This window comes from Rhamphochromis longiceps, linkage group LG6 (assembly GCF_057381845.1).
Source record: "Rhamphochromis longiceps isolate RC_006_pf linkage group LG6, R_longiceps_female_GT1.1, whole genome shotgun sequence".
Taxonomy (NCBI): Eukaryota; Metazoa; Chordata; class Actinopteri; order Cichliformes; family Cichlidae; genus Rhamphochromis; species Rhamphochromis longiceps.
In genome coordinates this window covers 12,845,073-12,857,274 of record NC_140562.1, presented here as the reverse complement: position 1 = coordinate 12,857,274, position 12,202 = coordinate 12,845,073, and the positions used below count along the sequence as shown (strand labels likewise).

Sequence of the window (12,202 nt, the reverse complement as noted above, 5' to 3'; positions counted from 1 at the left end):
CAGACAAAGACACCAGCACAGGCAGAGTTCATGACATCATGCTGCTGCAGCTACTAGCAGCTCTGATATCCAACCTATAAAACTACCTGACTGTGATGAACCTCCTAAAAGGCGAGTTGTGGATGTTTCTGCTTCAGGTTCATGTGTTCTGACAGATACTGACACGTCGTGCTAACTTCAGTTTTAGATTCAAATGATACATTTATGTTCCTGTGGCTCAAAGTTTCTTGCTTTGAAGTTTTTTTTCTTAAAGTTTCTTCTTGACCTGAGCTCTGTGCTGTGAAGTGAGTTCAGCATATGTAGAATATATTTCCTTTATCTTATCCCAACAGTGGGAATCAGGATAAGTACTCACAGGAAGCTGCTTATCAATTGAAAGCCCTGGTTATCAAGTTAACCAGGGCTTTCAATCCTAACGGATGTGGATAAACTATACTGGCAATGCAGGTTTTAAAAAGGAAGATAAAACTGTAATATTAGAAAAATATGAAGGGTTTAAATGCATAATACAGACTGAAGGTAACAGCTGCTGCAGAAAAATCAGTGTTGTGTGTGTGTGTGTGTGTGTGTGTGTGTGTGTGTGTGTGTGTGTGTGTGTGTGTGTGTGTGTGTGTGTGTGTGTGTGTGTGTGTGTGTAAAATTGCTGTAGGGTAGCTTAGTAGTAAAAGCACTATATGAATGTGCAAGCACTTCAGATGCTTTGTTCAATAAGACTGGATGAAATCTATATCAATAAAGTCTAGCCCATTTGGAGACAAGCAAGAAAGACAGCAAAAATCCTGACTGACATCACGGCCTATCATTACACAGGAGAATCTGATGGATGGATAATTAAGTATTTCATTTAATTAATGTTTGAAAGACAGTTTCAGCTTTTATTCTGTCAGCTGCAAACTTTCTGCTGTTTATTAGTTTAAGAGAAAATAAAACTTAATATAACAACAGAATTTAAACATAGGCTGCAAACTGAAAAATGTCTATGAAAAAATGCTATTGAAGAATTTTAGCCCCTCCCACTGACCATGTAGTACAGTAGGAGGGTCTAAAGTTGAAAGTTTCAAGGGATCTTCCAGGAATGGTGATGCTGCTTTTCTGGACAAATGATCTCTAAACTTGAACTTAACCAGAGGGATATAGTACAAAGAAAATTCAACAAGGCTTGGCTTACTTTGTGTTAGCTGGCTTGAGAAAACGTAAAACACCAGTCAGTGTCACGCCGCCGGGTATATCAACTTCTCTTTTAAGCTGTGCTTTCTGCTTCATGCTCCGTGCCCACGCATGTAACAAGGGCTGCTACAAGGCCCTTTAAAACAGGAAGTAGCATGTGCTGCAGTGAGTTTGAATGGTGTCCCAATGCGCTGAGCAAGCACAGTGCAAGATATATGTCGAGTGAGTTTGCATGATCCCTCAGCTCACAGCTGCATTTATTAAACATTCAAAATACAGAAAGATTTTATAAACCTGGGAAACTGTATTTCTGTCTTGCAGGGAGACTCTGGTGGAGGAGTGGTTCATAATGGCAGGATTTATGGGATCTCTTCTTTTGTGGGAGATCCAGACTTTGTATGCAGAGCACCGGCTGCCTTCATGGACCTCTGTGATCCTGAGTATGCAGATTGGATCAGGAAAACTATCAACCCATAAAAAGCTGTGAGGTGTGGATAACTGTAAACAAGCTGAAATAAATAATCTTTTAGAGTTTAGCTTTGGTTTCTTTTATTCTCTTTGATATAAGCAGTAGAGGATTTCAGAATTTCTGTGTTATTTGCCAAAAGACGTTTTTTCAGCTGCACCCACACACAGTTTCTTTAGATAACTTCAACTGCAGAAAGTAAAAACTCAGCATTAAGTTTCAAATGCAGTTTTAAAGATAATGATAATATGGAGTCCCTGAAGAAAACACCCGTCAATAGAAAAAGCTGCAAAATCCTGCAAAATGTAACAGAAGTTGAATAAAACACAACGGAAATAGAAAAAAATAAATGCAACAAGGCTGAAAAACTGAACAAACAAACAAAAAACAAACACAAATTAAAACAGAAATAATAACAACGATATAAAAAAAATAAAATAAAGTAGAAAAAAAACATTCTCATCCTAAAACTTGGTGACAAAGTGGAACATGGTAAGGAAACACTCACTTAAGTGCTGTCATTACTCAAAGGTTCCTGATAATCATGCATGAAGTGATTTCTGGAGGGGAATGAAACTTAACTGAACTGCTCCCTGTGACATTTTGACCTGTCAAACGCAGGCGTAACTCCTGTTATTCATTGTTGTATTGCAGGTCTGCTGTGCACGACGTCTGTGAATCTGAGTAATTTGGTACAGATGAAGGAATAAGACTGCTCAGATGCTTTGGGTGTCACGTAATGATCCCTCAGGTTTGGGTGTCTTTGGTGCCCTTTGATTTCAATCTACCTGCACATTGAACAGAAATCCTGCCATGACAGAACACACTAATGCCTTTTCAAGGGAGAACCGATCCTAATCTGAGCTGTCAGCCCCAAGTTCTCTGCAGTCATCAAATCAAGCATAATCTGGTTTGAACAGGCTCCCTGCCTCACTGCAAAAGCCTTTTTACCAGCTGCTGTTTGACAAATTGCAAAGCCTCTGAAGAGACTTTAGAAACGGGGAAAAAGGATACGAAGAAAAAGCTGAACAAAAAGCTATCCATGCACTGTTTAACATTTCACTTGGAGTTTATTGACTGTATTCTATCTGTGGATTGCATTATAGCTTCTCTGAGAGCTTTGCTCCCTGAAGATTTTATGATCTGTGAACGCTGAGTCTCTCTTGTGGCTGTAAACCAGTCTGCTCAGCATGGCAGAGTTTCTCTCCATTTTTTTGAATCACCTTTGCTCAGTTGTGCTCCTAACTGATCTCCTGAGTTTGGCTGTATTCCTGGACTTTGCCCTTTAGTTACTCTTCAGTCTCTTTGACACACAGGCTGCCAAATTTGAAATAACATTTTTAGTTTTGGAAAAAGAAGAGCGTGTCTAGCAAATTCTTGCACATCCTTGTTCTTAAATAGCACTTTTCTACTCAAGCACTCAAAGTACTTTATACACCTCATTCACCCATTCATACAAGCACTTTTCTGTACCTAAGTTCTTTCTATCTAACATTCATACTCTGATGGACACATGAAAGAGCAGTTTGGGGTTCAGTATCGTGTCCAAGGATACTTTGAGATACAGATCAGATCAGGCAGCGATCGAACCTCCAACCTTCTGATCGGTACTAATTGGACGTTTGCTGCTGCACATGTAGCATCACAGCTTAGAAGATGGTGGTGTGGAAATGTGTTTCCCATTAACAATTGACTAAGAAACTCTTAGTCAAGGGTTAACGTCACTAATGTCAGTATTTTCACTGACTCTAAAAAGGCACTGATCTTCATTAGATTAGATCAACATTGTGCCTTAAACCTGAGCTGTACAGGAAAATAGATTTCTGATACACATGTACATAAACAAATAAAGAGAGATGTTTCCCACCTGCTGAGAAGACAACAAATGCATAACCTGATTACCACCATTAATCTCACATCCACTGATTTCTGGCACCTATAAGTGAGATTGATTTCACTGTCCTGCTGTCTTGGCCTTTAGGAGAACACAGTGAGACAGATGAAGCTTGCACCAGATGGTGGAAACACAATGATCGTGGTCTTAGACACAGCATCCACACTCTGTACATGATAGTGTGTGTGTGGTGCTGTTTGCAGGAACTTGATGAGGCTTTGCTTAAGTGGAAATCCACTGATGTTCAAGCCCCAGGGAAGTGGGCGGGGGGATAGGACCTCTGGGGCCCTCTTCCTGATGGAGCCCTACCTGACTCCTTTCACTGCTAAAGCAAGAATGGTGCCACAGCTCATTGAAACAATACTTCATTTCATCAGAATCATCAAATGATTGTGTTAAAAACAACCGCCCAGTGTACTTGCATGGCAAACATCGTGATTAGATATTCAAGAAGAGCCTCTTAAAGATGAAGGTCTGTGTCTCTTGACCTAAACACATAATCCAGTTAAATCTGATTTATGTTCATTAATGCCCCTCACACTGTAACTTAAAGTAATAAATCGGTCACTGATTAATTACAGAAGTACGTCTGTGAGCATAAAGATGTAAGCCTTGGACCATCAGGATAAAATGTGGTTGGGAAACTTAACAAGCTTTGATAAAACTTCATCAGTAGCTCAAGCAAGACCTCAAAACCTTCGATCACCACGGGTGGTTAGCAGACTGTGGTTGTACCATGCAGCCTAACAACATGCAGTAAATTGCAGGTTAAAGCAGTCTGCTTACACATTGTTAAACGAGGGAAGGGAACTAATGTGGCCATCACATTACCCTTTTGTCCCATTTCATCCCAGGACTTGATTCAATTGCTGCTCACTTTCTACAGTACTTAAAACTGATCAGTAGGACCTGAAACTGCAAACATTCAAACATTCAGGCCAACAATCAGTTGGTGAACATATTAATCTACTACAATTAGCAAAAATGAATAAATAAACAGAAGAAAGTTGGAGTGATATCAGAGTCATGCAAGTTTTTGACCAGCAGGTTAAACTCATGCAAATTAGCTTCATCCAGGCTCATGAAAACACTTTCCTGCTTATAAACAGCAGATCATTTGTGTCAGTGTCAGGATGGTTTATATTTGAGCTTTTAGTTCACACAGAACAATTTTTATTAATTGTTTTTAGCGATTACGAAAGTCTGTGAATCCCCAAATTGTTCAGTTGTTCTCTTTGCTCCCCATGAGGTCACTTTCACCATGTGACAAAAACAACACCCCACTCTACACACTCGGGCCACCAGCAACTTTCTAAATCCTCAATAAAAAGCTGACAGGTTGCAATGATGTTCCAAATAACTTATTAAGAAAACAACTAAATACACAGAAAATGTTATGAAAATTGGTTTATTTTATATCTCATAGTTTTAAATGATGCAATAAAAATATGTACAAAACATCACAAACTGTAATATTTTACAAATGCTTACGTCCTGCTGATGCAATGGAGACATCTTCCAGTGACAGTCTTCATCAGTGTGAGTGTGAGGAGGATCCTAAACCCACCGACACAGAAGTGCATGTTCACAACTCCCTCTGTGCAGGCGGGGTCAGGACCCTCCTCACCCTGGGTGAGGAGGGTTGGTGCTGTGGCCAGTCAGATATGAAGTGCTGAGAGTGGATCTTTGGTCCTCTGTGCAGCTCTGTCCACTCTCAGCTGCCCTGCAAAGCAATAACACAAGAAAGACGTCATTTTAACACAAAACAGCATTTTCATTGTTGGTAGCTGCAGTATGTTGTTAAAAAACTATTTTAAACCCAACGTATACACATGAAAAATATAAATAAAGCTAAACCTATAGTGCTGCTGACATAGGATGATGATTTATACCAACTATTGGAAGAATTTTGTCTTCAATACAGTTTGTTGTCAATGTGAGGTGATAACTTACATAGTTGGAACACAGCACCACTCTCCCGTTTTTCACTTGGTCATCCATCCTTCTCATCAGGTTGGTCGGGGTAAGGCTGTCTTCTGGGTGGGGTGTTTGCTCCATCTTGGACGTAACTGGAAGTAATAACAACTAAAAAACTACCTTTAATTCACAATGTAATATTAATATTAATGTCACATATCAAGAAAAAAAGAAATACATTTCACATGTGCGAGTCACATGTTCATATATCTGTAAAAACAAAAACACAAAGGCAAAGTTTAAAAACACGTTCTAACATAAACTAATCAGAGTCACTGTCATCCATGGAAAGGTTAAAAGGCCTCTCCCAGAAACGTCTGACTCCAAAACTACCTGAGGATGTTGAAGGGGCATCAAACTGGTCACTCACCTTGCACCTCTTTGCACTTACCTCTTCGGTGCAGATGTCTTCTCTGCTTCTCTTTTCTGAGGAAGGAGCAGCAGAGAGATCAGCTGAGGAAGCAGATGACAGAGCAGCTGAGAAAGGAGCAGCAGAGGGAGCGGCTGAGGAAGGAGCGGCAGAGGGAGCGGCTGAGGAAGGAGCAGCAGAGGGAGCAGCTGAGGAAGGAGCAGCAGAGGGAGCAGCTGAGGAAGGAGCAGCAGAGGGAGCAGCTGAGGAAGAAGCAGCAGAGGAAGCAGCTGAGGAGGGAGCAGCAGAGAGAGCAGCTGAGGAAGGAGCAGCAGGGGGAGCAGCTGAGGAAGAAGCAGCAGGGGGAGCAGCTGAGGAAGAAGCAGCAGGGGGAGCAGCTGAGGAAGAAGCAGCAGGGGGAGGAGCAGCTGGGGGAGGAGCAGCTGGCGGATCACCAACCTGGGCAACAACTCGAGGGAAGAATGGGGCATTGGCCTGGCCGAAAGGCGGCATGGGGATGGGGGCAGCACCTGGAGCAATAGGACGTTGCCAATCGTGCCAAAACGGCTCTGGAGGGTGCTCCCGGATGAGAGGGGAATCATCTCTCTCATCCATGGTGTCATACCCAGAGTCATCGCTAAGCCAATCCCCCCACTCTTCTGAGTCGCTCCAGTCAGATGAATTGTCAGTCTGTTCACTCACCTCTTCATCGTCTATAGGTAGGTAGGGGGGGTACTCACCATACTCACCTTGCTGTTCACCGTCATCAGCATCTGGTGCTTCATGAGAAGAGGGTGAGGGTGAGAAAGGGATAAAATACCTACCATACTCACCTTGCTGTTCACTGTCATCAGCATCTGGTGCTTCGTGAGATAAGGGTGAGGATGAGAGAGGGATAAAATACTCACCATACTCACCTTCGCTGATACGCTGGGTATCAGTGTCCTGAGCTTCACCAGAAGAGGTGGTGCTCTGGAGACTGTCATCCAGGATCCTGATGACTTCAGGAAGGCCTTCTTCTGCAGGGCGTTCAACCACATAGTCAAGACGCCCTGTGAGGAAACAATTTTTAAAATAACATTAGGAATGTAATAGACACCCAGTGTTAAAGCAACAGACCTACATCTGTTAGTTTGAGCAGAGGATGAGAGAAAAGCATTTTATGTCAGACTGAATGACACTTCTACTTGTTCAATCTTTAAGTCAAGTTTTTTAATAGAAGACCACCAAACCTCCACCAAGGCAGCTCACTCTGTGTACTTTTAAGGTGACACTATATATGTCACTGTATTTTGTGTACATTCAATTTGTTTTATTTGTTCTTTGTAAGCCTTTATGCAAACACTATGTTGGAATAGGTAATGGATAATAGGTATTGATTTGTAAATAGCCGGACATGAGTAACTTATTATATAAATATACTACAGTACATTTATAACTAACCATGCAGCTCATTCTCCTGTTTTATTTACAATTCACGATGTCACACATTTTGAAAAAAGCTCATAGGTTAAATATGTGGATGCAAACCATAATGTAACATTTAGACCACATGTACCAATTGCATGTCCTATATATATATATATATATATATATATATATATATATATATATATATAGAGCAGCTGGATAGCGTAGTGGTTAGACTACACGCCTTTGGAACAGAGGATCGCAAGTTCGATTCCTGCCTGGGGCGTCTGTATCCAGTAAGGGTCCTAAGGCTAGACCCCCTATGCTAAGCAAGCCTACCGCAGACATGAGCGAGACAGATAAATATGAAGGCATGCCGGCTCGGACGTCGCCCGGATCAACAAGGTCCGCGTCAGGTGTTGAGGAACCAGGGCACCCTGACGAAAAGTGGGCTACTGGAACAAGAAGGCATCGGTGGGCAAGAGACGAAAACAGGGCGTTGTTGGAATGCTACTACGCAAGTAACCCTGGCGGAAGGGGCTACATGAATAGGCTGAGGGACCTATGGATTCTTCGATACCCAACATCCACAATGACGGCGAAACAACTAGTAGCTCAGTGTTCCAACATTCGAAAGAAGGGACTGCTCTCACAGCTAGAGATTGACATGGTACAACACAAATGCTACGGCAAGGAGGAGTCAGGACGCCAGGTCAGGGGGGCGATATCATCACCCCCACCCGAGATTGGGTACATAGCCCCAAGTGCGATAGGAGAAGGATCGTTAAGTGCGAGAGGAACTGACCTGAAAGATAGGATCATGGCCAAGCTTGAAACCTGGATCCCCCGTAGCCGGTTACCAAGATTACGTGAAGTACCCTCAGAAGGTCTGCTAGATGATGTTAATGCAGCACTACGGACGATACCTACAACCACGATTACCGACACTAACAAGCTGATCTACAATACGGCAGCAGTGATCAGTGAGATGCTTGGCTACAAGTTGAACAGCCACAAGGGGCAGTACCCTCCATGGAGAAGGAGGCTAGAGGGCAAGATCAAAGTAGCACGGAGGGAGGTTAGCCAACTAACGGAGTTGCAGAAAGGTGCGACAAAGAAGGTGCATAAGAAATACAGCAAGCTGTCCATACCTGAGGCCTTAGAAACTGCCAAGCAGAGACTCACAGCCTTGGCCAGCCGCTTGAGAAGGTACACCAGAGAGATAGAAGGCAGGAGAATAAACCAGCTGTTCTCCACAGAACCAGCAAAGGTGTACTCTCAGTGGCAAGGGAACAATAAGAGAACAGCACCACCAAGGCTGGAGACCGAGCAATACTGGAAGAGCATATGGGAGAAGGACGCAACCCATAACGGCAATGCTCAGTGGCTAGTGGATCTGAGGGCAGACCACAGCAACCTCCCCGAACAGGATCCAGTAACCATCACAGTGGCAGATATCCAAGAAAGGGTCTCCAGTATGAAGAGTTGGACAGCACCAGGGCCCGACATGGTTCACGCCTACTGGCTAAAGAAGCTGACTGCACTCCACGAGCGTCTAGCAGCACAAATGAACCAGCTGCTAGTTAACGAGAGACACCCGGAATGGCTAACCGAAGGTCGGACGGTCCTGATCCCCAAGGACCCCAAGAAGGGACCGGTCCCCTCCAACTACCGACCAATAACCTGCCTCAGTACTACATGGAAGCTCCTGTCAGGCATCATATCGGCTAAGATGAACAGGCACATGGGTCAATACATGAGCGGGACACAGAAAGGAATTGGCAAGAATACCAGAGGCGCAAAACACCAGCTACTGGTAGACAGAACAGTCAGCCGAGACTGCAAGACCAGACTGACCAACCTGTGCACTGCCTGGATTGATTACAAGAAGGCCTATGACTCAATGCCCCACAGCTGGATACTGGAATGCCTAGAATTGTACAAGATCAATGGGACCCTAAGAGCCTTCATCAGGAACTCAATGGGGATGTGGCGTACAACACTAGAGGCCAACTCCAAGCCCATAGCACAAGTCACCATCAAGTGCGGGATCTACCAAGGAGATGCTCTGTCCCCACTGCTGTTCTGCATAGGCCTGAACCCCCTCAGTGAGATCATTAACAAGACTGGCTACGGATACCGACTACGGAACGGAGCAGTTGTCAGCCACCTCCTGTACATGGATGACATCAAGCTGTATGCCAAGAGTGAACGAGACATCGATTCACTGATCCACACTACCAGGCTATACAGCAATGACATTGGAATGTCGTTCGGACTGGAGAAGTGTAGTCGGATGGTAACAAAGAGAGGGAAGGTAGTCAGAACTGAGGGGATTGAACTACCAGAAGGCAACATTGCAGACATAGAGGACAGTTACAAGTACCTGGGGATCCCGCAGGCGAATGGGAACCATGAAGAGGCCGCTAGAAAAGCTGCAACCACCAAGTACCTGCAGAGGGTCAGGCAAGTCCTGAGGAGTCAGCTGAACGGTAAGAACAAGATCCGGGCCATCAACACCTATGCCCTGCCCGTGATCAGGTACCCTGCTGGGGTAATAGGCTGGCCAAAGGAGGAGATAGAAGCCACTGACATAAAGACAAGAAAGCTCCTTACCATGCATGGAGGGTTTCACCCCAAGTCCAGCACCCTGAGGCTGTACGCTAAGCGGAAGGAAGGGGGCCGGGGACTGGTGAGTGTCAGCACCACAGTCCAGGATGAGACAACGAACATCCAAGAATACATTGGGAAGATGGCCCCAACTGACCGAGTGCTCAGTGAATACCTCAGGCAGCAGAAACCCAAGAAAGAGGAGGGAGACGAGGAACCATCATGGAAGGACAGGCCCCTGCACGGTATGTACCACCGGCAGATAGAGGGGGTGGCTGATATCCAGAAATCCTACCAGTGGCTGGACAAAGCTGGACTGAAAGACAGCACAGAGGCACTAATCATGGCAGCACAAGAACAAGCTCTGAGCACAAGATCCATAGAGGCTGGGGTCTATCACACCAGGCAAGACCCCAGGTGCAGGCTGTGTAAAGATGCCCCAGAGACAATCCAGCACATAACAGCAGGGTGCAAGATGCTAGCAGGCAAGGCATACATGGAACGCCATAACCAAGTGGCCGGCATAGTGTACAGGAACATCTGTGCCGAGTATAACCTGGAAGTCCCGAGGTCAAAATGGGAGATGCCCCCAAGGGTGGTGGAGAATGACCGAGCTAAGATCCTGTGGGACTTCCAGATACAGACGGACAAAATGGTGGTGGCTAACCAACCGGACATAGTGGTGGTAGATAAACAGAAGAAGACGGCCGTAGTGATCGATGTAGCGGTTCCGAATGACAGCAATATCAGGAAGAAGGAACACGAGAAGCTGGAGAAATACCAAGGGCTCAGAGAAGAGCTCGAGAGGATGTGGAGGGTGAAGGTAACGGTGGTCCCCGTGGTAATCGGAGCACTAGGTGCGGTGACTCCCAAGCTAGGCGAGTGGCTCCAGCAGATCCCGGGAACAACATCGGAGATCTCTGTCCAGAAGAGCGCAGTCCTGGGAACAGCTAAGATACTGCGCAGGACCCTCAAGCTCCCAGGCCTCTGGTAGAGGACCCGAGCTTGAAGGATAAACCGCCCGCAGGGGCGTGCTGGGTGTTTTTATATTTATATATATATATATATATATATATATATATATATATATATATTTGTTTGTTTGTTTGTTTGTTTTTTAAATAAAAACAACCTCCTTGGCAAGAGTAAAAATTGCACACACAAAGCTCTGCAGGTATGTCTGAAAATGATGGTCAAGTGAAAAACAAACAAACAGAAACTCTTAACCCAGAATCCACATTTTTAGAAATGTGCACAAAGACTGTATCTGCCATAAGGACAGGTACATCTAATCTGTGGTAAACATGCTATCACTGTGTAAATATCCCTGTGTACAATATCTCTCTCTGCTATCTAATAAGGTTAAAAGCATTACCATAACAGAAGATAGGTCTTAATGCCATTATTACTACTGTTTTCATATTCTTTTGATATTATTTTATTTGCATTTTTTTATCTTTGTGTTTTGCAGCAGAGAAAAAATATAGTTTATGTCAATAAAGCCTTTGATCCGGAGAAGAAAAGGATGTCAGGAGGGGACCTGGATCTGTGTGTTTACGCCTGCGTGTTCTGAGGCCATGACATCTTGAAGATGCCGTTACCACAGAAACTGATTTTTGGGCATTTTACAAATTTTAGTCCATTAAGCTATTTTTAACCATTTCATTTTAAAGAAAAGTGTCAAATTTGAAGCCTTCAAGTCAAAGTAACACCTTTTTTTCATATTCATACACCAGTCGTTAATAATTTCTACACCTCTCCCGGAAAATTTAAAACATACAAACAATTTACGGGAAACAGACTTGAAATACACATATTTGATCACGTTAAAACTTGATATTCACACTGGAACTTGTTAAATTATTACAGTAATTTACATTTAAAGAAATTTTCACACTTACCTGCAGCGAAGTCCAGGTGACAGTCGGGGAGTCCGGGTCCACGGCGAGCCATCTTCAAACTTGAAAAACAAAAACAAGTACAAACGATGAAGTACTTGTTCTGCTCTCAAGTTATATCCGCTTTTAGTGAAATAGTTTGCAAAACTTAGCTTTCCACAGGCTGAGGTTGGAGCAGGTCGAAACAAGTCCACGAGCAAGTGTAAACAGACGTTTGGAACCTTGTGCAGCATTTATATACCCTCGGAGGCCATGGTTACGGTTGTCAACGTGTACACGTGCACGGGATAGAACTATCCGGTTGTCCAGTCTGACGTCACTAGCCGTGTCTGGGTCTAAACTCCGCTGCAGGTCCATATATCAAACGATCACTATGGCATTACTGAGAGTTGAAAAACTGTCTAAAGTCTTTCATCTTTAATAAAATGATC

At 43.9% G+C, this 12,202-nt stretch overlaps 1 protein-coding gene across 1 annotated transcript; it reads right to left on the bottom strand.

Annotated features, from left to right (window-relative positions):
- Nucleotides 1-5,766: 5,766 nt before the first annotated feature.
- Nucleotides 5,767-11,826, bottom strand: LOC146667586 (uncharacterized). The gene is made up of 2 exons (XM_085408611.1): nucleotides 11,775-11,826; nucleotides 5,767-6,905 (listed from the first exon to the last, which is right to left on the bottom strand). The coding sequence occupies exons 1-2, from the start codon at nucleotides 11,824-11,826 to the stop codon at nucleotides 5,767-5,769; spliced, it is 1,191 nt and encodes a 396-aa protein (XP_085264737.1).
- Between the last annotated feature and the right edge of the window lie 376 nt (nucleotides 11,827-12,202).